At 35.0% G+C, this 26,668-nt stretch overlaps 1 protein-coding gene across 1 annotated transcript in view; it reads right to left on the reverse strand.

The window, feature by feature from the left end:
• The window catches only part of LOC100645930 (protein qui-1), a 39,570-nt gene that overhangs the window by 11,626 nt on the left and 1,276 nt on the right, over positions 1-26,668 (reverse strand). Inside the window, exons 2-4 of the mRNA XM_048413335.1 lie at positions 4,500-5,495; positions 3,667-3,845; positions 197-276 (exon numbers count right to left, since the gene is read on the reverse strand). Of these exons, the coding sequence (XP_048269292.1) occupies positions 197-276; positions 3,667-3,775 (189 nt within the window). The 5' untranslated portion in view covers positions 3,776-3,845; positions 4,500-5,495. The remainder of the gene's footprint in view (positions 1-196; positions 277-3,666; positions 3,846-4,499; positions 5,496-26,668) is intronic.

Consider the following 26,668-nt stretch of genomic DNA (forward strand, 5'->3'; position numbering starts at 1 on the left):
ATAATATGTTTCGTTACGATTTACTTTAGAGATCAAATCAACGCTGATTTTAAATGAATTTTGAATAAAACAGCTCTAAACTATTACCTGGAAAAAAAGTAGTAAAAACTACAAAGGAACGTTGACTGAATTAAATTGTAGAGTTTAACGAGCTACAAAGGAAAATTCATTAAGGAAATTCCACTGTTTTTCGTACCTCGATTCCCATGTCGTCGTAAATCGATTGCAGTTCAGGCCCGACAAGTTCCAATAATTGCTTCCTTTCTTCGATAAATTCTGGAAATATTAGAAACAAAGAAAAAGTGTTATAACGGCGTGACCCAAAAAGGAAAAAAAAGAATGTGAAACAGATATCGAGCCAGAAACATCGATAAGAAGCATATGCGCGTATAATTTTACTTGGAACAATTTGATAAAGCTTTCGGTTCTCCCCAAATAGGAAATATTCCTCCGATAATATATTCGATCTTTAACTCTGAAAATGATTTTATTCGTTCGTCTAGTCGCAAAGATCATAAAAAAGTGTAGCTAAGTAAATTAATATAAAAATCAGGCGAAATATCTGCGAGACTGTGCGATTCTTTTATCCCTGTGCAATAAATTTAATTTCCTTTTTAAATGGAAAAAGCCAATTTCCACGAAAAGCAAAGAGAATATCTTCGAGATTTATTTCTTCGCTGGTAGAGGACAGAATTTTTTCTTTATGGTCTTTACTCCTGGACATCATTCTTTCATTTTCTTCGCACGTAAAAGCTCAACGATCCTGAAAAACCGGGAATTCTCCGGCGATAACTCTTTAAAGAAGCATCTCCCGGATCCACGTTTATTGAAACAGCTTTGCACAGAATAGTTTTCGTAGCTCACCCCATATAACAGAACTAAGGAAGAGTGCGATAAAATAAAACGATAATAAAGTAGGTGGGAACATCGAATGAAAGCACTGGCAGGGAAAAATGGACAATTTTATAAACAGACAAACAAGTGAACGGATCGACAAACTGGTTTATTCAACGATTAACAAAGTTTATTAATTTCCCCTCGTTGCCTTCACCGGTTCATGCGAACAGGATATACACAGTGTGGTGCAAAAGTTTTTCATCATTTTCTCTCCAATACTTTATTTTGGCATGTCAGAGAGCCGTCAGACTATCGATATACAGGATAGATTGTGTCACGCTTTTAGTTCGAATAAAAGCAAATTGCAGGAAATAAGCAAATTTTTAAAATGGAGATTTTCTTCTTTTTTACGTACATCGAATTATCTGATTGTTCTACGAAAGAAATTCTTAGGGTAATCATGGTCGATAACTGGTTAGTTTAAAAGATATTTTAACTATAATTTGATAGAATTTATCATACGTAAGGCAAAAAGAACATAAATACAAAATGTACTATTGCGTTATGTCTTTCCTTGTCTTTCATAATATTCTACTACTAATTTCATTATATTGTATATTGTATCTTATAATTTTATTATATTGTATATTGTATCTTATAATTTCATTATACTGTATATTGTATCTTATAATTTCATTATATTGTATATTGTATTGTATAATCTCATTATATTGTATATTGTATCTTATAATTTCATTATATTGTATATTGTATCTTATAATTTCATTATACTGTATATTGTATTGTATAATCTCATTATATTGTATATTGTATCTTATAATTTCATTATATTGTATATTGTATAATCTCATTATATTGCATTATATTTCATTGTATTGTATTATATGTATGTATAAAATATCTTTCACACTAATCACTTTTCAACCATGGTTACCCTGAGACTTCTTTTAGTAAAACGACGAGAGGATTCCATGTATGCAAAATAAGAGGAAAGTTTTCATTTATAAAAGAGCAGTGCAACTGCAAGATACACGTGCATTCTTGCACTTGAGAGAAAGATATTACCGCGAGTGTGTAGCTCACTTTCAAGCATTTATCTTTCCTCGGTTTCACCTCTCTTCTCAACTCGGTTTCACTTTCCCCTCATAGCTATCGTTTACAAGAAAAACGCTGGGAACTAATACCGTGAACACTCTGTATATTGTCAATATTTGAACACTCTCAACTAAAAGGATCAATATGTATTGTTAATACAGTATCGTCAATATTATACGATGATGTGAGAACCTTGAAACATTGACAATATTATTAATTGTCTGAGGGCATCCTTACATATTGTGCATACAATACATATGTAATAACAAATAGTATTTATTAAATACAACAGCATAATATTTTCTTTTATAGAAGATGTGCTTAAATAAAAGAATTAAATGGAATTTCTTTGATTGCAGATTTTTCAACAGAACAGCGCTATGCATTTGTTTATCCAAATACTTTTGCACACCAGTGTATATACATGTACGTATATGTATAATACATTCAACATTCGTGACAAGTATACAGATATCGAAAGGAAATGACGTGTATGTACACAGAGAAACGCATTCGTCGTCTAAAACGCAAGCAAATTGATGGGCTACGTATACCTATGGGTTCCATATTTTTATATTTTTATAAGAATTAAATATTAAATTTGTTAATCGTCTTAATCACACAATAATAATGTAATAAATAGAAGAAAATAAACGCAATAAATAAATGATAATGAAAATATTAAATTTATCGGTATTTCTAAATTGTATTGTTAGATGAAATTCGATGTAAAAATTCATGACGTTTAGATTATTTATTCTTAGATATTTCGAATGAAAATTTGTATTTTATTATCTTGACAAGGTTTACGTAGCCCCTTTCGACAGACAGGTTCAATAAATAATTGTGAACAAAAATCGACAGCTACACAAGCATATCAAAAGACGAACACACGAACTGAGAAAATAATTAATTGGTCACATCGACTCACAGAAATAAATATGCACGCCAACATATATTGCACGATTTATTTCATAAATTAACAAACAAAGCGTTTTGTATTGGTTTAACCCGTCAGACACCAAAGATATTTCCAACAAACATTTTTCTTTTCCTATTTAGCTTCTTTTCTCTCGTTTAATATAATATTGGAAAGAAAGAATCTGAAATAATCATATTCCCTTGTTTCCATCTTTCTCGCTTACTATTTGCAGCCACATTAACCATTAAAAAATATTGTTAGAAACGTGATCGAAATTGTTAATTAAACTCGACCAGAGTTTCTGTGAACGTTTTTCTCTTCTTCATTCCTCATTTAAAAACCCATTAACAAATTCTATGAATTAAAAATGTTTCATTCCTGTATTAAGCAAGTAAATGGGAATTTTAAAAGAGAAGAAGCATTATTTATAAATATATGAATATCATTTATCTTTTAAATATTGGTGCCTGATGAATTAACGATGAGGATACACGTGTTACAAATAAATGTACCTTTTAAATGACACATTTTTCTGCTGCTGCTGTTTCAAGAAAATCTTTCAACCCGATTCTTTGCTCTCCTTCAAATTATTTGTCAAATACAAATCTCTGATCGTACAATTAAACGTTTGAGTTAGGGGAACATTGTTTAAAGCAACAAGTACAAAGACGGTGATATGTGGCGATATTAAAACGTAAGTAATTGTATTTAAAGAAAAACGTGTCATTTAAGAGGAAACAGACATAAGCAAGTTAGAATATCTATAAAAGAATGTGATTAGCAGATAAGACCATTCCGTTCTCCAGCGATGAAGATTTTAATGAGCCTCGGTGCGGGCAAATTTTTAGGGGGTGGCCCACCCTTAATCACCCCAGCGATAAGTTCCACCTCCAAATTCATTTTGGTGTTGCCTTGGCCTCGCAATTCAGAGCAGCATTCTCCCCCTCGTGAAGGTATTCTAAAGCTCAGACTAATGCAAAGTGATTAAAGGATTAAATGGTTGTTGTATGAGCAGGCAGGGTAAACTTTTAACGTGGACACAATTCCATCATATTTCAAGTTTTATATCTTGGCACATATTTTGCGAGAGTAAATTTTTAATGATGAAAAATCCAAGTTTATGACAACAGAATATTTCAATGTTAATAATAAAATAGGAATTTTCACGATACATACTTTATTAATTGTTCTTAATTATCGTTCGTAGTAATAAAATTCAAATATATATAATTGTTCTTCACAAGTCATAATTATCGATTACGAATGTGTATTAAAATTTTACATATTGAATTTTACTCGTTTAATATATTTATAAGTTTGCAACTGAGACAATGGCAATCATAAATTTGTCGTTTTAAACGAAGCTCTGTTTTAACAAAAATAGGATTAATAAAAAGATATATTGAATCAGGAGAAAATACCTTTTATTAAAAGAATTACGATGCCTCGATTATTCAATTGATTTTCATTTAAAATTATTGTAAAAAAATAATCAGGAAAATGGCATAAAATAACTTAAAGAACACTATTATACAATCAAATCTATAATAAACAGTAAAATAATGCAATAAACAAGCTACCATCGTGTGAAATATTAGATATTTTATACTAAATAAATAATCACCTCTATCTGTAAAGATTCTTCTTCCTTCTCAAGATTTCTTCTTTTCCCTGCTAATATTTCTCTTCTATCTTCAGTGATAACAATAAAAACAAACTTTCTTCTGTTCGATAATCTCTTTAAACATGGACCCCCATGGATATTATACAACTATACACCAGTATTTTTTTAACATCTACATATACAATTATATATTTCTCAAGTACAACGAATTATATTCGCCTATAATATCGTTTCTTCATAAATTGATTAGTCTCTTCCTTTTGTTTTATCGTTTAATCGTTTATCGTTTATTCTGCCTATAATTTCTCTGTTTACACTTTCTCCTTTTCGAATTTCCTTAGGAAATTATTTCGTTTTTCCGCATGTTTTCAGTTAAATATTAAATCGACGATACAATCCATAAAATCGAAATATTCCCTTTTCACAGCTCGTACTAATTCTCGTTCGTTAATATTTTAAAACATCGAATATCCCTTAACATTAACAATGATTTATAATAATCTCTCGTATTAATCTTTAATATATAATATACATAGATGAATACATATATATATATATATACTCTCAGTCGTCAATAGAAATACGTACAATCGATTAAATCTATTAATAATCAATGTATGTCGGTTTTTAATTTAATTAGGTAACTTTGTTCTAGATTGTCCTCGCTTTGTCTTTGTTCCTTACTCCTCTTCGCTTATCTTCTTCCTCTTTATTGTACTTTCCTTGCAAGTGATTCCCTTTGATTTCGTTTCCCTTTTCTTCTTAAAAGTTTAAAACTTCCTGAATTTCTAATCCATTCATTATTTTTTTTCGCTTATTTTTTAGACTTTTCTTTTTTCTCTCTCTCTCTTTCTCTTTGTACTGAATTTATATTGCTGATTTATGGTCCTAGTCAAATGACGAATATCATACTCATGTTCCTCCTGTTCGCTCGACTCTTCCTCGTTAATTACGTTGAACCCATCTCTTTACTCTTCTTTCGCTATTCTGGTGATTCTGTAACAGAGAAACGAAGCAGCTAGCTCAGACTTCATTTAGTATTTCAATGCAAAATTAATTGAAACGCACACCCGGATACTATTAAGTCTCAAAGGAAAGATAAGTCGCCGGTCCTTCAACTTTTAAATTGCAATTTATTATTAGAACAGTCATGCTCTTCGTTATAATAAATTTTCGGTGTATTATATCGGAAAGCAGCGAAACGCATAAAATTACCACTCGCTATAATAAATTAATTCATTAATTAATTAGATAATCATGGTCGGATGTAATTATACGGTTTCATAGAAACGTTCACGTCCATCGATGCATTCGAATTATTTATCAAAGTGCATAGCTAGCCAAGTTTGCGCTAATATGCAATACTTAGTCAAAATGAATTTCCATAATAATACTGTCTGTACTTATAACGTCAACAATGCGCGCTGCATCTCTTTCATCCACTTGGCCAATTCAATTTCCATTTATCTATGCTGAATAGAATTTGCCACACGCGGCAACGTGAACGCCAAGCCATGGGATTGTGAAAAAACAGAAAATTCCACTGAATGTAAAATTAGAGGAGCAAGCAAAAGGTAGAAAGGAACTCTGGTTACATCGACATTTATCTTAAAGAAGAGAACAAAAATTGCCAATGCTACCCTTAAGAAATACAAACTGCAAGAGACGCCTCTCCTTATTTCGCCATTTGCCGCATAGCAAGCCACACTAATCACTTTAGAAACGTGCTTACGCCATGGTTAAGGGACAATTTAGTTTCTAGCAAGAAATTTTATTACTGCTAAACGTATTACCTACGATTTAACAGCTCTTTGACCACTTGTTGTATTTGGCTAAACTAGACGCATCATGTGTTTTATGGTGTATCCTGAATTAGAATATTCTAAAACAGCGTTCTTCTGTGATTTTTTTTAGATGGGAAAGAAAGAAACGAAGTTATTGAATTTTGAGGTATGGTTTTATATATATTTAACGAATACAAAAAAAATTTTTTTGAAGTAAAAAAAGAAATTATAACAGATTTCCAAGCCTATTTCATGGGCTGCAGTCTTCCATCGGAGGGAAAGATCCACCTTGTAATTCTTGACTGAAACAAAAATCTAAAAATGGATTAAATTATTATATATTTTTCTTCTGGGTGAACTAAACAAAGGCAGAAAAAAATGTGAAATTAAAAATTTTGATGGTTTTAAAAAAATGTGTTTTTTTTTTAAATAGACTTTACGGTGCTATAACAATTATTTAAATAAACTTTTCTCTGCCTTTGTTTAGTTCACCCAGAAGAAAAATATATAATAATTTAATCCATTTTTGGCTTTTTGTTTCAGTCAGGAATTACGAGGTGGATCTTTCCCGCCGATTGAAGACTGCAGCCCATGAAATAGGCTTGGAAATCTGTCATAATTTCTTTTTTTTACTTTAAAAAAAATTCTTTGTATTCGTTAAATATGTATAAGACTATACCTCAAAATTCAATAACTTCATTTCTTTCTTTCCCTTCTAAAAAAAATCACAAAAAGACGCTGTTTTAGGACATTGTAATTCAGAACACCCCCATAAGTAGATAAGTATTAGGTCGTCCGAAAAGTTTCTTTCGTTTCACGAGGAAATAATAGACGCGCGACATTTTCTTTTAGACTATTTTATTGAATCACGCGTGATCCGTTTTGTTCTATCGGAACGATAGATTGAAACACAAAATGTTGGGCATCTATAATTTCCTTATAAAACGAAATACATACATAAATATATGTATATATATACATACATGAATATACTGGATTGGTAACTAAGTGATTGCGGATTTTGTCAATACCACCTAATGACAAAATCCGCAATCACTTAGTTGCCAACCCAATATATTTAACTAACGCGTATTCTATGAAAAATAAGTGTCCATATCCTCTTCCAAGGGAAGTTTGAAAAAGTACATTTACACCGACAGGTCTATGAGTACCTGTACTCTTCCAAACAACGTGGGTCTCTAATGTTGATAACAGTTGTTCTATTTGATACAGACTGTCCCAAAGTGTATACACCAAGTGTATATACGCGCTCTGAATGATAAATCTAGCATTGACTAAGGTAGAAGCAAGATTCCAACTGCAAATTCAAGAGGAGAGACATGGAATTTTTGTAGTTAACGCGAGTGCTCAAATTGACGGTCGTGCTGATTCAGACTACGTGAGCCGATAGATCATCGCATCACGAGCGTAGCTGGGAGGTGCAGTATCTTGTTGAAGATAAAAAGATGCTGCTCGCCCTTAAAAGCGTGTCACGAGTACGTGGTGTGACAAATTCCTGCAGCGGAGCGTTATGATCGTGCAAAACGTGCGTAAATTATTTATTTTTTTAAACATACGCGCAATAAATTCACGTGTTTCATTTTTAATTCATTCTATGTTTCAATACATTTTACAAAGAAGAAAAATCGTCTGTTCGGTGAATGTGTTACGTATCAAACGCTAGTTTCGATAAATCTTAGACATGCGACGATGTGCCTGGTACGTATCGTGAACATTAGCATGATTATCGCGGTATAATTGAAATGTGGACAGAAGATCTCAGTGTCGAGAGTACAAGAGATTACACGAGTGACGCTGAGATCGGAAATCCAGGTCAGATGAGACGGCGGTCTATTATGCTCGAGGGTGCTGATGAAAGATTGCTGGGGAATTTGGTTAACGAGCAGTTCTGGCGAACAATTATACCAGGTTAAATCGATCCGTTCTAATCAGATCTATTGATTAACGAGATTCGACGAAGAAAAAGGGAAACGAGTCGTTTCACATCCGAATGGCTCGTTTAAGATGGAAATTCCTGGTGCTTTGCAGCATTTCAAAGAACAGTAATATCTCTGTTGTTTCATCGATACTTAATTGCACGACTGAGTTACCGCACAGATATCTCTGCGATCCACTAATCGACAATGTAGTTTAACACGTTGACTGTCTCGTCACCCGTATTCGGGTGACGGCGGAATTTCTGACAACGTTGTCACTTAGATTCGAGTGACAGCTGGCTTTGGCATGACCGTGTCACCCGAATATGGGTGACGAAAAGATTTCTGGCGGCGCCGTGTCACTTAGATTCGGGTGGCCGCGGGCTCTTGGTATGACCGTGTCACCCGTATTTGGGTGACGGTAAAGTTCTCGGTTGAGTCGCGTCACCTGTATTCGGGTGACTACTTATTTGACTACTTGCGAAGGATCGTCGCAGGTATTTGAAAAGAGATTCCACAGGAAGTAATAAAACTATTGAATTGTCATAAAAGTAATACGAAAATGGTTTATTAAGAAAATTATTTAGAATGTAAAAGCTTGAAGCATTCTATACAAAGCTGAGTTTGATCGGGACAATTTGGACAATAAGTTGTTTTCTTTAAATTCTGCCGTGTCTTTGATCGGTCCGTTCGACGTCTTTTATCTGCATAACATAGTTTGCATGCGCGTCTAATGCTTCTTTCGGAATCATTTTTCCGAACGGCGATATTATGCTGACTCCGTCGAATGCAAGGATTTTTTGTATTTTCAGACAACCCTAATAATTTTTCAGCTAATAATTCTCTAAATCTTCTAGTATTTACATCCTTGCTTGTTGCAATTTTCTGATACAAGTTTATTATTTCGTCATCGACGAACAGCTCAAACACATCATATGGATTGACATCGCCAGGTAATTGCCTAATGAGATCGTCTGTTTCAGGAAGAGGAAATGACTTCTACCGACCACTAAATTCAGTCCATTCACCAAATTGAATTGTACTTTCCTCGGTATCATCAGTTCTTCCTTCTTCCTCAATGACCAATTCTTGTAAAATCTCGTCAACAGTATCTTCATTACATTCAGTATAACTACGATTGCATTTATCAATATCCGAATCAGAATCAAACGATGTAATTCCATTTCTATTTCTATTTCTAGGAAATCTGATTTCTTCCTCATCGCTACTATCCGAATTTGTGTAAGCCTCGTAAAAGCTTTCTTCTTCGCTGCTATTTGGCTCACCAAGGAATAAGTTTTCCATTTTTCTTTTCAACATTGTAACGAATTAGGGCAGAGATTTTAAGTTAAGTGGGAGTCCAGCAGAGTACGCTTGGTACAGCGGCACTCGTGACCTGAAGGAGATTTCGTTGAAAGCACGAGTGGCAGTCAACGTGTTAATCGCAGAGAGATCTGCTACCAGACAATGCCAGCCTGCGATACGAACGAACAAGAGGAATTAATTATTAATTAATAAACATTACTTACAAATATTGAAAATCATGATAATCTTCTGAAAGTTTGTCCTCTTGTTACGACTACTGTTTTCTGTATTGCCTATTAACAATATTACTACGTTTACTGTAAAAAGGAGACAGCCATCTATTCCTGGAATATCGTAGAACAATTAAAATTTTAGTAACTCGATGTTTCGTAGCGTCGCGCTTTTTTCACGTAGTTGATTAAACCGAACGTATCTATAGTAGCAACTATAAATACTCGAAAGCAATAAATGTTTTCGCAATCGGCTGCGCGAAGACTGTTAAAAACTCCAGACAATTTACACCTACACGGTACACAGTAACCATCTCTTTTCTAAAGCGAATATTCGTTTGGAGGAGACTTTCGGAATTTGAAAATTCCCATTCAAGTTGCCGAAATAAAGAAATATAGATTACAAGAGATACGTAAAGCAACGTTGATTAATTTTTGTCTGAGAAATTAGAGAAAATGCAACACCTTATTTTAAATAGATATTAAATTGAAGAAATCTGTAATAATGAGAAAAGCGTGAAGAAAAGCGAAACAACTACAAAAGGGGGCATATAAAAAGCGTGTCGACTAGTGAAAAGTGAAGAAACTGTGAAATAGAGGGTAAAGAAAACTCGGTAGAATGTGTCTTTAGTACCGTTAGCTGGACTCATTGTTCTTCTTCCCACTTCGTCCCTTTCTTCCTTCCTTTTTATTCTTTCAAGCTACATCAGAGAAAGTTTCAAAAAGCGCGAGATAGAACTTTCGAACAATACATTTCTTTGACAACAGTTTAGCCAAGTTTCAAATACTTCGTTCATGCCTTTCTATTTATACCTTTGCAGCATTTTCATCGATTGTGTAAACGAGCAAAAAAAAATAACACTTTGTCAATTTATTAGCGAGGCTTGTAAGAAGCGAACAAAACATTAGTTTACATTTATTAACGCTAGAAACAGCAGTCGGGTCACTTTGACCCATTAGCGAATCGATAAAAGTTACTGGTTTCGCTAATAACTACACCACGCACTTTTATGCAAATTCATATTTCTGACGATACGATTTAAAAAATCGAACCTCGATAAAAAATTGTTTCACCTACCGGGTATTATACAGCACTATACTTCAGATTTCTGTGCATTTCGTGAAATTTCGCAGTTTCAAATTTCCCATAAATCCATGGAAATTCACAGCCTACTAATAACTACTCGAATTTGCATATTTTACATATTTTTGTATAACATATATAATTGTACCTAATATGAAACTCAACGAGTATGTGAGAAGCTCAATCGACGACAGAATAAAATATTTCGTTGAAACGAAGGGACAAGCACATTTCAGCTTCGCTTGGAAATCTGTCGTCGAACGCAGTCGATCGTTGTGTCTGAAAGCTTTCGATAGGCGATATTTAAATAGCGAAATGTTCTAGCGAAGATAAATTGAAGAATATTACTTTTCCATGATTTATCGTTGAACGTGTTTGTTTCCGAGTGGTCGAAAGAGACCTACCGTTGAATTTATTTCATTCTTAATGCAATTGCAACTTGTTTCAGCAATATGCAGCATGTCGATGATGCTGTTATTGGCGACGACGATGATACAGAACTACATATATCGTGGCGACAATTACAAAGGAGACAACGATAATAAAAAATAGGTCAGATGTATTCGCTGTTTTCCTTGGGATCACGAAGAATGCGCTTTATGTGCAACGAGTAGAAAACAAAGAAAATTAATATACTACGATAGGAAATATTTCTTTGTTGTTTTTCATTTAAATAAACATAATATCACGTCTCTTTTTTAATCAAAACAACTATAAATTCGTCGTAGTAGAAATAAAGATTCTTGAGATTTCTTTGCTTTCGCTATTTCTCCAGCTGCACGTTCATTGCATTTTTTACCATAACTTCGGCACGCTTAATCTTTCGCATAGTCGTCTATTAACACGCACGGTGTCTACCGATTTTATCGCGTTTCAACGTTAGTCTCATCGAAGAAAAGAAAGCATGTTGCTGTTTCTGGGAAGCTTTTAAAATCAAGTGTCTCGTACCACATTCCGTGAATTGTTGCATCTTTATCGTAGACGCATGAAAATCAGCAGCCTAATCGTAAGCGTTTAAGCACTTTCGTGAGCCAGTGTAATTGGTCGATTTAAAATATCGATCACCATTTAAACTTTCATATCTTCGTCACCTACTTTGCCTGCCATCGAATTCCAACCCCATCTATCCCTCAATTTATCCATTATACTGTATAATTTCCCTTGAAAGTTTCCTCGATCAATCTAGCTGCAGCGCATGGAAATACGAAAGCGATGATAAAAGGTAAAAACGAGCGTATTCTCCTCTAACTGTTTTTCAATAGAGACCGCATTTTCCGGCAGGTTGCTACAAATGAAATATAAATCGATTGAGCACAAGCTGGAACCACACTGAATAGGAATGTTGTGCAAGCATTTCGCTGCTAATTCACGGATCGTTCGATCGCCGTTTCGTTCTCTTTTCAACGAATCACGGTATCATCGATCCAGCAGCCTTTTATTTTTATTTCTTCGTGCCAATTATTGAAAACCAGGCTGTTTTCGTCGTCAGTGGAATTTGTTACCGGATGCCAATCAACCGGCGTAGATAACTTCAATTATTCTCTCCGATCGGCAAAATAATCCTGTCTCTTGTGAACCTTCCTCTTGTTTCATTTTTTCCCTTTTTTTTTTTCAATATGAAAATTTCTTTTCTGCCTATTTAAATCGCATCTACCGCTTATGATCATTAATCGCATCTTTGGTATTTTAACATTTTACCGACCGCTAGCGGTTCAACAGCAAACACACGTCCGACCGGCAGCTCAGGCGCAGATTCTCCTTGACAACGGCGAATTTCATAGTTATAATTCAATTCCGGAGTCCGTATCAAGCCAGCGACAAGGCAAAACTATACAGTGGACTACTCTTTACGAGAACTATTGGGTTGGCAACTAAGTGATTACGGATGTTGTCATTAGGTGGTACTGACAAAATCCGCAATTACTTAGTTGCCAACCCAATAATACCATGTTAAACTGTTTTGTGTAACTGTCGTTTGAAACTTCACGTTATGTAGCTGTGGTCGAATCAGCTAGGCACTGGAAACAGTTATGATGACATGGATTGCGGTTTTTGAAACAGTTATCGAGGACCATTGTCCTAAATAACTGTTACCACAAGCCCAAACTTCCTGTCGATATCATTTTCGCATCTGTAGCTAACGACGATATGTCGTTTGCATTTTTTATGTTTTATTTAACCCGAGACTAGCCGAAGTTTAGAAGCGAATATGTCGTTGTTAGCGACACTAAAATGGTTAACACTTTACCGCTAGCGGTTCAACAGCATACGCACGTCCGACCGGCAGCTCAGGCGCAGATTTTTCTTGTCGCTGGCTCTGTTTCGGTTTAGACTCTCCAATACATTCTTTTCGTTCATCGCGAACGGTAAGTTTTTCAAATTGGTATAAAACTGTGAGAGTTTAGAGAGCAACGCAACTGACACAACTATTAAATAACAAATTACTGCTCAAATAATGAGAAAGATTGTCGGCGACCAAAAAACCGATTAATAGGCTATCGGTCGGTAAGCATCAGCGATGAAAAGCCTATGAATAGGCTATCGATCGGTAAGCGTTGGCGACAAAAACCGATTAATCGGCTACCAGTCGGTAAAGCGTCAAATTCGATTTGTTAGATTTGTTCTGGATCTTATTTGCCTTATTAGGCATCTAAGTAATTTCTATATTTTCCACACTGGATAATTATACGTTCGATCGCCAGTGGAATGTGGCAAATTTCGCATCTTGGTGGATCCTTTTGTTCCATTAAGTACAAGTGTGTTATTCTTATGTATCCTATTGGAAGTCGTGTTACAATCGTTTGTTCTCCTCTACCAAGAACACTTCTCTGTCATTTCTTATTTACATTGCCCATGATTTTGTCCACGTTCGTTTATTTTCCCTTTTTCCATGTCGAGTTTCTCTTTTTCTTCGATTACTTTCGTTACGTCTTTCGCGATATCTTCGTATGCTACGACTCTACTCGCCTCACTCACTGGTTTGTTCATCGACACGTGGCTTCTGCTAATTCATTGCCTCTTGCTCCTTGATAGGATGGTAATCGTGCAATGACGATTATATAACACGCACAATGATTCTCTATAAGCCAGCCTTTCGTTCCTTCTCGCAACAAAATCAAACGCCTCTTTTAAGAATCAAGTTTGGTCACGCGAAATTAACTCGTTCGTACCTTTAGGTAGATAGAAATGATTTTGTGAGAAAGCGCGTTTCTAGTTTCTCTGATAAGTCAGATAGATAGACTTGGGTAGCGATAGATAGACTTTCGTGACTGACTGTGTATTTTTGCTCTTTTATTATGGCGGCACGCACCCGCACTAGGCCGTAATTTCACTTAATTATGGTTTCATCGTGACGCACCATGCAGGACAAAGGCTTTAATTTCAAGGCACAATCGATAACGCGAGAAATTCGTTGCCAGGCTGAAGAGCGTTTTCTACATAGGATTGCAGCGGGCTTGCATATAGTGCACTTAACATCAATAAAGCTAGCATGATATTACCGCGCAGAATGCTATAACAACCAGTGAAATCTCGTGTAACATATTTAAGTTTCAATTGGAATTTAAATCAAGCACGCAAGTCATTTAACGATACATTGCCGCAGAGAATTTATCTGACGTTCCGCAATCGGATTATATACGTTGTCGTTCGATATTTCTACGCGGATTGTGGATTTTTTAATGCGATAATTTACACTTTTATAAATCCAAACTTGAATGGCCACTTTGAATAGTTGGTCCGCTTGTGGAATTTTACGTTTCAATATAAATGCATAAATATTCGCAGTGTACTCGTTACAATTTAAAGCTGACTCTATTAACATACTCGTAAACACGTGGCAGATCTGCACGAAATCAGTGACCCAAATATCGCACATTTCCCCAGCGAACGCGGCAGATCAATCTGCGTATTAATTTCAACAAAATTCACCGAAGAACGTGTTTCTTTCATCTCGTAGCCTGTTTCCATCAGTTACACGTCGCTTACTTTCCATATTTTATAGCCAACGTGCCATTTGCTATCCTCGTCTCCGCGAAGAGATATGAAAAGCTAAAAGCACCTTTTAAGTTTCAAATAATGATGGCATATTTTTCACTGCACTCGTTAAGTGGAAATTGCACCGATATCTACGCTCGACGTATACACCTTCTGTGATATATGGCTGCAGTGTACAGATCTGATGATATATAGCCCAATCATATCGATAGCGTGTAGTTAAGTAAGAAACATAATCTCCTATCGTATACGAGCTATGTACACTATGATTTAGAAGTTCGGAATTATTCTAAATTTAACAGCTGAAAATTGAAAAAATAGATTTTAGTTTAAAACCTTGTTAGATAAACGTTTATACAGTTTACTTAAACTATTTTTACAATATTTTCAGAAGCTTCTCTTACGTTGAAAATACACATAATGCAAAGTGTTTAATGGGTTTCTGTATAACGCTTTTATCTACGTTCTGTGTTATAAAATTTTCAAAAATGTTGAAACAGCAAGGGATATAATTTATTAATCGCTGTCGCGACGATATTACGATAAAATGCACGAAAGTTTCAACGTTGAAACGTTTGTACGTACATCGCGGAATATCCGCAGGAAATTTCCTGATAACTGTGAAGTATATGAAAAATATTTGCTAAACTTTGTGGACACGAAACGTCATTTATATGATACGCCAAGGTATATTTATCTTCCATCGCCTCTGTATACGTCTTTCATATTTTGCTTCTGAAATAAAATAGAATCCCAAGATACACATAAGTCGTTCGCAACAAAAGATTTAAATATCGGAGGAACAGGAGCGAAATTTAAGCAAAACGAAATACAGTAATGTCTCGATAATTGTCGGCCATGACGTTCCTCGCAATTACCTGGTTGTCATCTCTATCGCTATAGGAGCCCTATTGTCGCTCAAGGAGCCCTAGTCTTCCCTTTGACATACCACGAAACTCGAGGACCGAGTAGTGTAACTTAATACGAATTCAAGCGCTCGCGAGACGATATTAATCGGATAATGAAAATATTGTGTTTTCAAAACTTTGTAAATTAAACTTTTACCAACGTCTTTGTGAGATTTTTCTGATTAAAGTAACACCAAACACGATATACCTTAAATCACATTTACCTATATATTTAATGAAGAAAATAAGTCAGCGTCATTAACCAGTTAGCTGTTGCGACCTCGTTGAAAAGCGTGTACCTAAAATGTATTACTAAAAGAAAGACGAGTATACTCGTCAAACACAGAGTATGCGTGACTGTTATAATATACAATTAAGTTGTGATGAAACGATTGTTTTATCTTTTAATTCTATTACTGACAAGGCTCGTCATAACACAAAATATTGCAATTTCTTCGTGACGAATATACTCGTCATAAAATAGCTAACTAAAATGTGCAGTTAAATAAGCAGATATGCTTCGAATTATATAATGTTTGGTTCTATTTCAACTCATTGAAAAGCGTGTACTTAAAATGTGTCGCTAAAAGAAAACGACGACGAGTATACTCGTCAAACACGAAGTATGCGTGACTGTTATAATATACAATTAAGTTGTGATGAAACGACTGTTTTATTTTTTAATTCTATTACTGACAAGGCTCGTCATAACACAAAATATTGCAATTTCTTCGTGACGAGTATACTCGTCATAAAACAGCTAACTGGTTAAATAAGCAGATATGCTTCGAATTATATAGTGTTTAGTTTTATTTCAACTCATTGAAAAGCGTGTACCTAAAATGTATCACTAAAAGAAAGACAAGTATACTCGTCAAACACGAAGTATGCGTGACTATTATAATATACAATTAAGTTGTGATGAAACGACTGTTTTATCTTTTAATTTTATTACTGGCAAAGCTCGTCGTAACACAAAATATTGCAATTTCTTCGTGACGAGTATACTCGTCATAAGATAGCTAACTGATTAAATAAGCAAATATGCTTCGAATTATATCGTGTTTGGTTTTGCTTTAACCAGAAAAATCTCACGATTGCATTGGTAAAAATTTTATTCAACGAAAATTAGAAATAAAACGTCTCATCGTTGAATAAGTATTGTTTAAACGATATGTTTCTTTCCATCAAGCCGACCCTCAGACCTGTTTCTCTTTCACTCGCGCTATTCTTCTTTACGTTCGGCAAAACACCGGGCCGTATCTATACTTAGAACCAAGTCCTGTACGCGATAATTGCTGGGCGTGGATCCCGATTTTCAAGCAATTATCGAGACATTACTGTACACCTATATGAAGAAGAAGGCCGTATCGCAATTAGGGGTAAAGAGAAAGAAGAAGAAGAAAAGAGAAATAGAAGAGAGTTAAGGTAAGATCGGAAGGAGCCTTTTAGTTAAAACCATTTCTTGCTTAAAAATCTACTGTACTATTAAATGTTATTGTTGGAAAACTTACATATTTCCAAGCTACGATAAATGGTTGATGTTTTCATAAAATAGTAACAGTAATGGTAATAATATTTTAGCATATATCAGACTTTACGTCTATTAAAAGGAGGTTCCTTTGCCTTAAAACATACATTAAACATAACATTGCATATAGTATACAGTAATAATATACAGTATAATACAGTATATAGAGTATAATATACAGTAATAATATGATATGCATAAACATAAACTACAATACTTGTAATATTGTACAGTGGCTATTCCTTAATTATATCATATTATACTCATTGTTATATTACTTGACTTGAGTATACTAATTATTCTAATAATAAAATCTCTTTTTTCACCTTTAAAATACGATATTTAAATCATTGTCTTTTGTACAAATAATAAATACAGAGATAGAGCTATGCTTTATCAATATTAATGCGAGTAACTGTGTAAGATAACAAGAAAACGTCTAGAACGTCCGTGTAATCACTGCTCTCGCGATGCTCGAAAGAAACTTAATATTCCTTAATTATCGACGGTATCTAGGCTGACATAAGCGTTTTTCCCGAGGGTGCATTGGACGAAACAGGTCGTCGCAAGGGCGAACACTTCACGTCAGCAACAAGAACCCCTCGAACATGGCGGAACATCCGTTGAACCGGGTTCTTTGGAACATTTCACGGGACTTGAAATCCATTAAAATTGAGCAGGATAAAACTGAGCCTGATTGAAATGTCTATGGAAGCTGAACCATGAAAGGATACGGGCTCTTCTGCTTTCAGAGGCTACTGAATCGATGAAAATGGATCGAGAACCGAGGCAGAGTATAGAAGCATCTTAAAATTGCTTGAAACGAATTTCATCCGAGAGCTGAGCTATTTGCGGAGAAAACGCCGAGTTTAGAATGAAGTTTACAGATTCTTTGTAGTGTATAAGTTATCTTTATGTTGGTATATAGAGATATATTTTCATGTTTTCAATTTATAATTATAGATCATGTCTAGATATAATACATTATAGATCATGTCTTTCTTTTTGTGATACTAATGTATTAGTATTTATATTATCGGTATTAGCATATAAGTATTAACTTTATAGTCTAATAAAATTACGAATTCCAGTTAAAAATACGTACATAATCTTTCGCTTTCTAAAATACTAACTCACGTGGTAAGAGATTTATGAAACGTATTTTAGAAGTGCTTTTTCAATAATTACGCCGTACGTGATAAATTTAGAAACACGGGTTACACGGCTCCATGTTGCAATCCGGACTCCAATACCTTGTCGTTTTCCTAAATTTCGATTACCGAGGTATCGTATTCATTTTACAAGCGGCAACTCAGAAATATGAAATATACAAGTTCGTTCTATGTTTCTTCTTCCGCTATTCCAGCAGACTAAGTCTCACACAGTAATTTCAGTTGCCGGCTATTGAAATAGAACCGCTGGTTATTAATTCCAGGAATACCTACAATTTAATTTAATTACGCTGAGATATACATATATAATTGAAATTAATTAGTTCATCTTAAACCGTTTGCAATTTGCTCCCCATACGTTGCTGTACTGCGTTACTCAGATTTTATGTCTTTTGCGTATTCCTGTCAGCAACTGCGATGAAACAAAATCTCTGCATCGGCGAAAATTTGCTATTATTCCAAAGTAGATGTTCTCTCACGCGTTTTATCATAAACGCAAGTATTCTAGAACATAAAAAGATATAATTTTTTTTCTGGAATTTGAGATTTTATTAGACCGTCAACGGGCTGAACTCGTCTCCTTGAATATTCTACCATCTTTGGTCGAATAATAAAAACACACTGCAGACGTAGCTTCAAATCAAAGATTGACAAGTCACTGACAGATTCTATATGGCAATATTAGGTCACCAAGTATGTTCGTGCCACGTTGCGTTTACACGTTTCGTGTCTAACGAACGTAGAACGATGAAAGGGTGTTCCAATATCTGTGTTAATATCTGTGTCGTTTACAGAAATGTTTTGTCGTTTCGTATTTGAGTAAAGTAGTTTATGATCCCTTAAAATCACAATCTCAACGCTGTTGTAGGTTTTCATTTCACCTGTATACCTTTTATTACAAATACTCTTGGCTTATGAAGGTTTATTGGAATAGCTAAGTAACGTTTTGAATTCTAAGATCTACGCAGAATAGTCTTTGGTTATTTTTAACTGACAATCCGCTAAAACACAGAACTCTCTACTGAGAAAATTTCGTTAAAATAAGAAAACAGTCGTGCGTGAACTTCGTCTGGTCTTCAAAACTGTTCCAATTAGAAAAGGATTTTTGTGTTTCTGTGGGTGCACGGTGATGGAACGTTTGAGATGTTTTAAGAAATATTCCTCCTATTGGCGACAGGAAGCTTCAGGGCACTTTAACTCTGTTGAAGAATTTAAAGAACGAATCTTTTACCAACGATGGTATGCAATTAGCGCGATGTTTTTACGAGAACATCGTTCCCATGAGATAAGTTTCGCCGGTGGAAATGTTTCGGTGACGGGGGAACTCTAACGAGGAGAAGATTTTTCAGCTTGGAAGCTCAAGAGGAAAATAAAGTTGTGCAATTTTATATCGGTACTTTTTAAGTTACATTAATACTTGATGCAAATATCTAGAAACTAATTCGTGAGAAACGTTTCCTATTGAACGAAAAAAATGGTAACAACGATGATGTGTTTGCAACGAGCGAAAATAAACGAAACAGAAGATTATAAAAAGCCATCCATTTAAAACGAGAATAATCTGGTTTTTAATTTCAACGATTTAACGCAAGGTAGATACGTAAAAAAGCAACGAAGTATTTATTAATTGAAGCACGAAAAACGTTTCGTTTAACAATAAGAGGATAATCTGATTTGGACGGTTTAACTAAATTTACAAAGCGACAAGCAAGTTTGGAAAACGCGAAAAACCTTTCGTTTAATCATAAAAGTATAATCTGTTTTTAACGAGAAATAAATCATCGAAATATTCAGCAACTGGAATATGTTAAAAATCTATTGCACGGTCGGACGATATCGTTGGGAAGAAATTGTTCGCGTGTTTCCAAGCTACGATAAATGGTTCGTATAATCGTAGATCAAGAGCGACACGTTGGTGTCCCCATGTTAATAAGAGCCGCTGTATCTCGAGTGGAACGATTTTATCGTTCTCCTTTACAAAATACTCTTCTAGAAGGACAACGAAGAGAACGAACGCAGAAAGTAGTGCACAGAATGGAATAATAAAAGCTACAAGCATTTTTCTTGCCGGCTGTATTTATAGTTGCAACAACTGCAACTAATTCAGTTGCAACACATGCAAGCTGCAAGTGAACCTCTGAACTTTTGACCCGACAAACCAGAAACCAATATGCACATATGGCACGTATATACGACATGTAGCGCGTATACAGGAGACTCGTACGAGGTAACAAGTCCGCATAAACCGATCCGAGGCGAAACCACCAGATTCTAATTATTGCTTTCGAATAAATAAATGAACGACCGTTCCGCTATGGAAACGCGCGTAGGACGAAAGAATTACGTAATTAGAGCATCGTCGGAACTTTCGGAGCATCGACCAAATTTTTATCCGACGTCAAGAGAAGACGATTGCAAACGTGGCGCAAGTGATTTCAAACTACAGGATCACTGCACTAGAGAGTTTCCAATCCTTTCCGATATGTTTGTGATTTATTGAAAGAAAACACAAGTACGAGAGTAGCTCTGGCACGTTGAAGCCTGGCCATCGCCAATTATCAGGTTGTCCGAAAAGTGTCTTTCTTTTACAGACACGTCTTTCACAACGATGCTTTATACAAACATGAAACCTAATCTGTCGAACGTTGTGTTCTTTATTTTGATGGAACAAAATGGATCATACGTAATTCGATAAAATAATATAAAACGGAAAATATTGTGCATCCATTATTTCCTTATAAAACGAAAGAAACTTTTCGGACGACCTAATATTATACGTACAAAGAGATTTTGAAGTACAGGGTGTCTCGGCTAGATGAGATCAGCTAGATATTTGCTTTGTTTGGTCGGGACTCATTTAGCCGAGACGCTGTGTATAACAAACGATTGTTTATATTTTATTGATTCTTTAATCGGGATCTTATGTGTTTTATAATTACTTATGTGATTTATAAAATTCTGCTGAATTTCATGAAATTTTGGATGGAAATTCGTAAATTCGATTTCAAGCGAAATCCACCGAACAGTGGTAATTTATTCTTTAGGGAAATTTCAGGCAAATTTATTCCATGAAAAGGACATTATTTCACATTTCCTTCCAACAAATAACAATCTGAAACCTCAAACAATAAAACGCTGTGCCCATTGTACAACTTGGTCGAGTCTTACAACTCCTGGAGAAGTAACTTTCAGCGGGCGTGGAAGCCTCTGAAATCGAAAATCGAAAGAAGAACACGCCACTCTGGCCACCTTTTCGTTCCGTCGAATCTCACGAACGCTTCTCGTTTCCGCTGAATTCCATTTTCCTCTTTGCTCGCCTCGAAACCGGATCGTGCACGTTTTCAAACACTGGCAACACGTTTCTCTGACGTTGCCACGCTGAATAGAACCATTTCTCACGTATTTCCCCGATACGTGTATATACGTATTGAAATGGTCGCAAGCTGCTCAGCTTTCTTATCAAACATTCAATAGGAAAGCTACATAGGACCAAAGCGAGAGAACCCGCACGAAATCCACCTTACTAGACGCTCGCTACCACGCAGGATAAAGATAAAATCTTTTTCTCATAGAAGAGCTGTTCCTTGTTGCTGTTTTCTCTCGCTGAAAAATTTAGAGATATTTGGCAGAAAAGTTTCAAATGTATGTCGTAGTATGATTGATAACAATTAGGGTAACAATTAACAGTGTTGCAGTGTACCTGATGATGGAGGATGATGGAGAGGTGCAAAATTTGTGTCCCTTGAGGCGCCTAAAATTCTAATAAGGCGTCGTTCTAAAAATCCTGTGGTACAAAAATACCATATTTTTATTATTATCCTGTTTCGAAAAATTGCCAGCAACCTTGGAAAATTGAAAGACCTGATAATTCGTCATAATTTCGTCAGAGTCTGGTATTCGTTACGACACAGGCGAATTTATGTCCGATGATAAACAATTATTACTTCCTCCATAAATATAAAATATATTCGTGCTAAACGTATCTACAGTCCGCCGCTGTAAGATATTTGGAACGTGAATAAATATACATACGCATGTTACTCGATGACACCTCATTAATAAATCGTACCCATTGTGTACCTTTTCGTATCGTATATCATCCATAGGCCAATTAAATCGATCGTATTAACCATATCGTGTTACTGAGAATAGTGTTGTCATACTAATTACTTACACGCTACTTCTATGCCCGTAATCCAAATTTGACCTTGAACTATCTAGGCCTTTGAACAAAAATGTCCAATTTACTCGCGTAATCGAAGAAACAAAAAATGGCCTGCGTAATCAAGTTGTCTAAAAGTTCTCGAAATTTACATTTATGCTACGCCGGTTGTCACCTTCGGATGTAGTTTCGTTGTACGCTTGCGAATCGCGTAAAGCCAAGTTCAATTCCCGTCAGGCTGAAATAAGTAAATACAGGCATTCGATTCGATCAAATGGAGCGTTTACGACGCACTGCTGTATTCTCACGAGTTTGGACATTTTTCACCGGGTACAGCGTGTACGCAAGTGATCGTTTGGAAAAAAAAAGAAAAGGGTCCGTAAATCTTAAAGTATGACTCCTCTTCTGTCCGTTTCCGATTTCTGATTTCCTGTAAATCACAACGGCTCGGGACAAATCACGCGAGAACACTGCGCCAACGGTTTCTAAACTCTAAACAATTTTGAACCGTGACGGATGCACGCACGAAACTGTGAAACGAAACACGCTAGAATTGTCCTATATCGTTTTCCCAGTTCTCGTCGCGAGTTTCTACTAACTGTAACGCGATACTGTTATCGAATTTGTATTATCTTTTATTCCGAATGATCGTAAACCAAGAGACCTTGCATAGAACGATTTAACAAAGAAAAGGAAAATTATCTATTTGCAGAGAGAGAGCCTCGTCTCTTGATTCAGTATCATCGTGTGTTCTCATAATTTCAAAGAATTATTCCGCAAATTATTCCTCAAACTTAATAATCTAGCAAGTACCTTACTTTACAATAGTACAAGGTACATAATAGTACAGTAGTACAATACTTTTACATATACTTATACAGAGAATAAGAAAACGTATCGATATATACGATAACGAAATATGGGGTTCCATTAAAAAATATACCGGTGACTTTAAAATCGTCATGGAGAAATGACCTTGAGAAAGAAATTCTTCTCGCTGATACATCTACCACTCGAAATGGTTTAACTTAGTCCTGAGCAGTTTTTTCATACGATAATATCTATAATTGTCTGCGACATTTTTTTACGATACTCCGGATTGTTAAGTAGCCTCTTGCAACGTATTAAAGTTTGAACAATAGAAAGGAAGAACGTTATTGATATCGTACAAACTGCTCGCTATTACCGAATGTTCTTTTCATTAACCCGTACCATCTTCTCTTTAACTAATGTATTGTTCGCGAGGTATACAGTAGATACATAGAACTATTGTTAAAGGGAAGCACGGTACAGCGTGAACGTCTAGAACGAACATCTAGAACGTGATAAATGTCTTTTCAGTTTTCGAGCTTGAGGAAAAGCACTTCACCGCTTCATTACCTCAGCTAACGCCGCCCTCATCCTTAGAGCTGTCTTAAGACAGAACAGTTTGAAACGAGTTTATGGCACGTCGATTTTACTGTCAACGAAAGTTGGACGGCTGGATTACGGGGTTGACAGCGTGTTATACATAGTTTGGAATAATCTCGAGTTTCCAGTGACGAGCAGCCACCTTTAATGAAAGTCGTACAACACGGTTATCATCGTAGGATGGATATTTGAAAATGCTCAAGGAAGAGAAATATCCTCGAAGAAGGCAGTTTCTTTCGTTACAGGCAACTCTTACAATTCTTCAATGCGTTGTTGGTGGATAGTTTAAGATACGTGGTATGACTGATTGAAGAACAGACTGTGCACAAAAGCAACTCGATCAGCAATGTCAAAGGAGGATGGTGAGGGAGTGTCAAATTTGTACTTCTTTGCACACCTGAAACTCTAATATAACATTGTTCTGTAAGTAGGATATCATCTGTGGTAAATGTAATGGGAAAGTTGTAGAAAATGTAAGTGAAGTAGTTAAAATACTTGTTTTAAGAGTAAATCATAGTACAATTTCATGGAATATTGGCATTGTAATACTTTACCCTAATTTATCGGGTTTTATCGTTATTAATTAACAATTTCAGCAACACGCTTCTACACGCTATATAAATATCGACTTTTGTTTATAAAATAGCACTTGCATTTCTGTTTGAAGTTGAAAAGTTTTCATTCGCTTTTTACTACTTTGCTATCACATTTGCCATAAATGTTTGCACTTTCGCGATACTCTAAGATATTTACATGGTGTCTTATTAGAATTTCAGGTACAAATTTTTAGGTACAAATTTGGTACATTTTCATTGCCCTCGATTTTCTGGAAAACGAAACATCAAACAAACAAATTCTTATTTTGTATTTGAATTTATTATTCTAAGGTAATAATATTATTTTAAGGTCGTTACCCTGTAAGAAGTTCTCTGGAGAGATAATGTTTCTAGCGTGTTTGTTTCGGACGCGGCTGACCATAAACTATCCAATTTCACTGATGCTCTCCCGCCGCTCTTTCGCACTTCCTCGTTTCTGACGTTGTGGCCATACGAATGAATCACGTTATACGTCGACGTAACGTTTTCTGCGTGCATCGGAGATAGTTGGAAAGTTGTTTCGATCGAAAGTTCAAAGCAACGAGGAAAGTTTAAAAGCTCACGCAAATTCATCCTAAACTGCGTTTGTAACATTCTCGAATTACACGGCGGTTAATCGAACAATTGCTCGAGCACGGAATTTACCTTTATAATTTGAAAATAAAGTTTCTCGATTCTCCCTCCAATTGTCTGCCAATACAATTTTGCAAACTGTAGCGCAGTTGCAAACACACGACTATTTAGAAAATACAGGGTGTCCTAAAATTGTAACAAAATTGTAAAATCGAATGTTTCTTTGTGTTGTGCCATTTTTGAAACTTGGATATTGCATGGTTCATGTAGCGACGATTATCGTCCGCGAGACTCTGAGCTATAAATCATCAACTGACAAATTGTAATTACCTTGTGGAGTGAATCTCATTACTGGTAAAGGAGATATGCCTTGAATGAGATCCATTACGCAATGCATTGATTCTGAAATAACCTATTAATCAAACGAACTAATGAAAACCGCCGTTACTGGGCAAACCGATGTGAAACTCTATTCATGTCCATTAATAAATTAAAAACGCCAAACAAGTTAATTCGTTGGTACTTTTCTTTTCCCTATACCGAGTGCCATCTACCGAGTTTCTTCCTGCATTATATAAGATAGACATATTAAATAATTAAATTTTCGCTGATACTTGTTCGAAGCAGATCGATTAACTAAAGGAGGAAAAGAAGAGGGGGAATTTCTATGAAAATAAATACTGAGCCAAAAAAAAGAAGGAAAAACGAAAAAATACAAGAAAAAATTAGATAAAATAGTTGGTATTGAACGTATTAAGGATAGGATAGAATCGAAACCATAAAATCTGTGCATACATAGAACAGACACATAGAACATAAATCTCGTGGAATTTCCACTGTACCATCGTATCGATAGAAAGTATATTGAACAATAAATCTTGCATCATATTTGTATGCCTTTATGACCTTAATAAAATAAAAATTGTCTGCCAATATTGACAACAATGATACATACACACACATATATTATAAATAATTTTTTATAATACACATATATTATAAAAAATATAATTACTAATAGTAATATTATACTGACTTAATATTATATAATACTAAATTAATGATTATTATAAAAAATGCATGTAATATATATTGCATACATTTTTTTATTTGTAATATATATATATATATATATTACATATATTTTTTATAATCTAGTGAAGAAATTCGAACTTGTAATTATTATAATAGAAAAGTTAATTATACTGTCGTTTAATAAAAAAGGATGTGTTTGTGTATGGTGTAAAGTAGTGACGACAAGTATATCTTGCTCCTTTTTCAAAAACAGTTTGAAGAGACAAACAAGAGGGAACAAAATTTAAAAATAATCGCGTGTAACATTCTAAACAACTTGTATTTACATTACCACCGGTGTGTAACTTCAAATTGAAACAATAATACTGTAAAAATACAGTAATACTGTACATATGTATAGGAGATAATAGATAATAAATCTACATATAATGATTAATAATTAAAAA

The sequence above is a fragment of the Bombus terrestris genome, chromosome 16 (genome assembly GCF_910591885.1).
Source record: "Bombus terrestris chromosome 16, iyBomTerr1.2, whole genome shotgun sequence".
Taxonomy (NCBI): domain Eukaryota; kingdom Metazoa; phylum Arthropoda; class Insecta; order Hymenoptera; family Apidae; genus Bombus; species Bombus terrestris.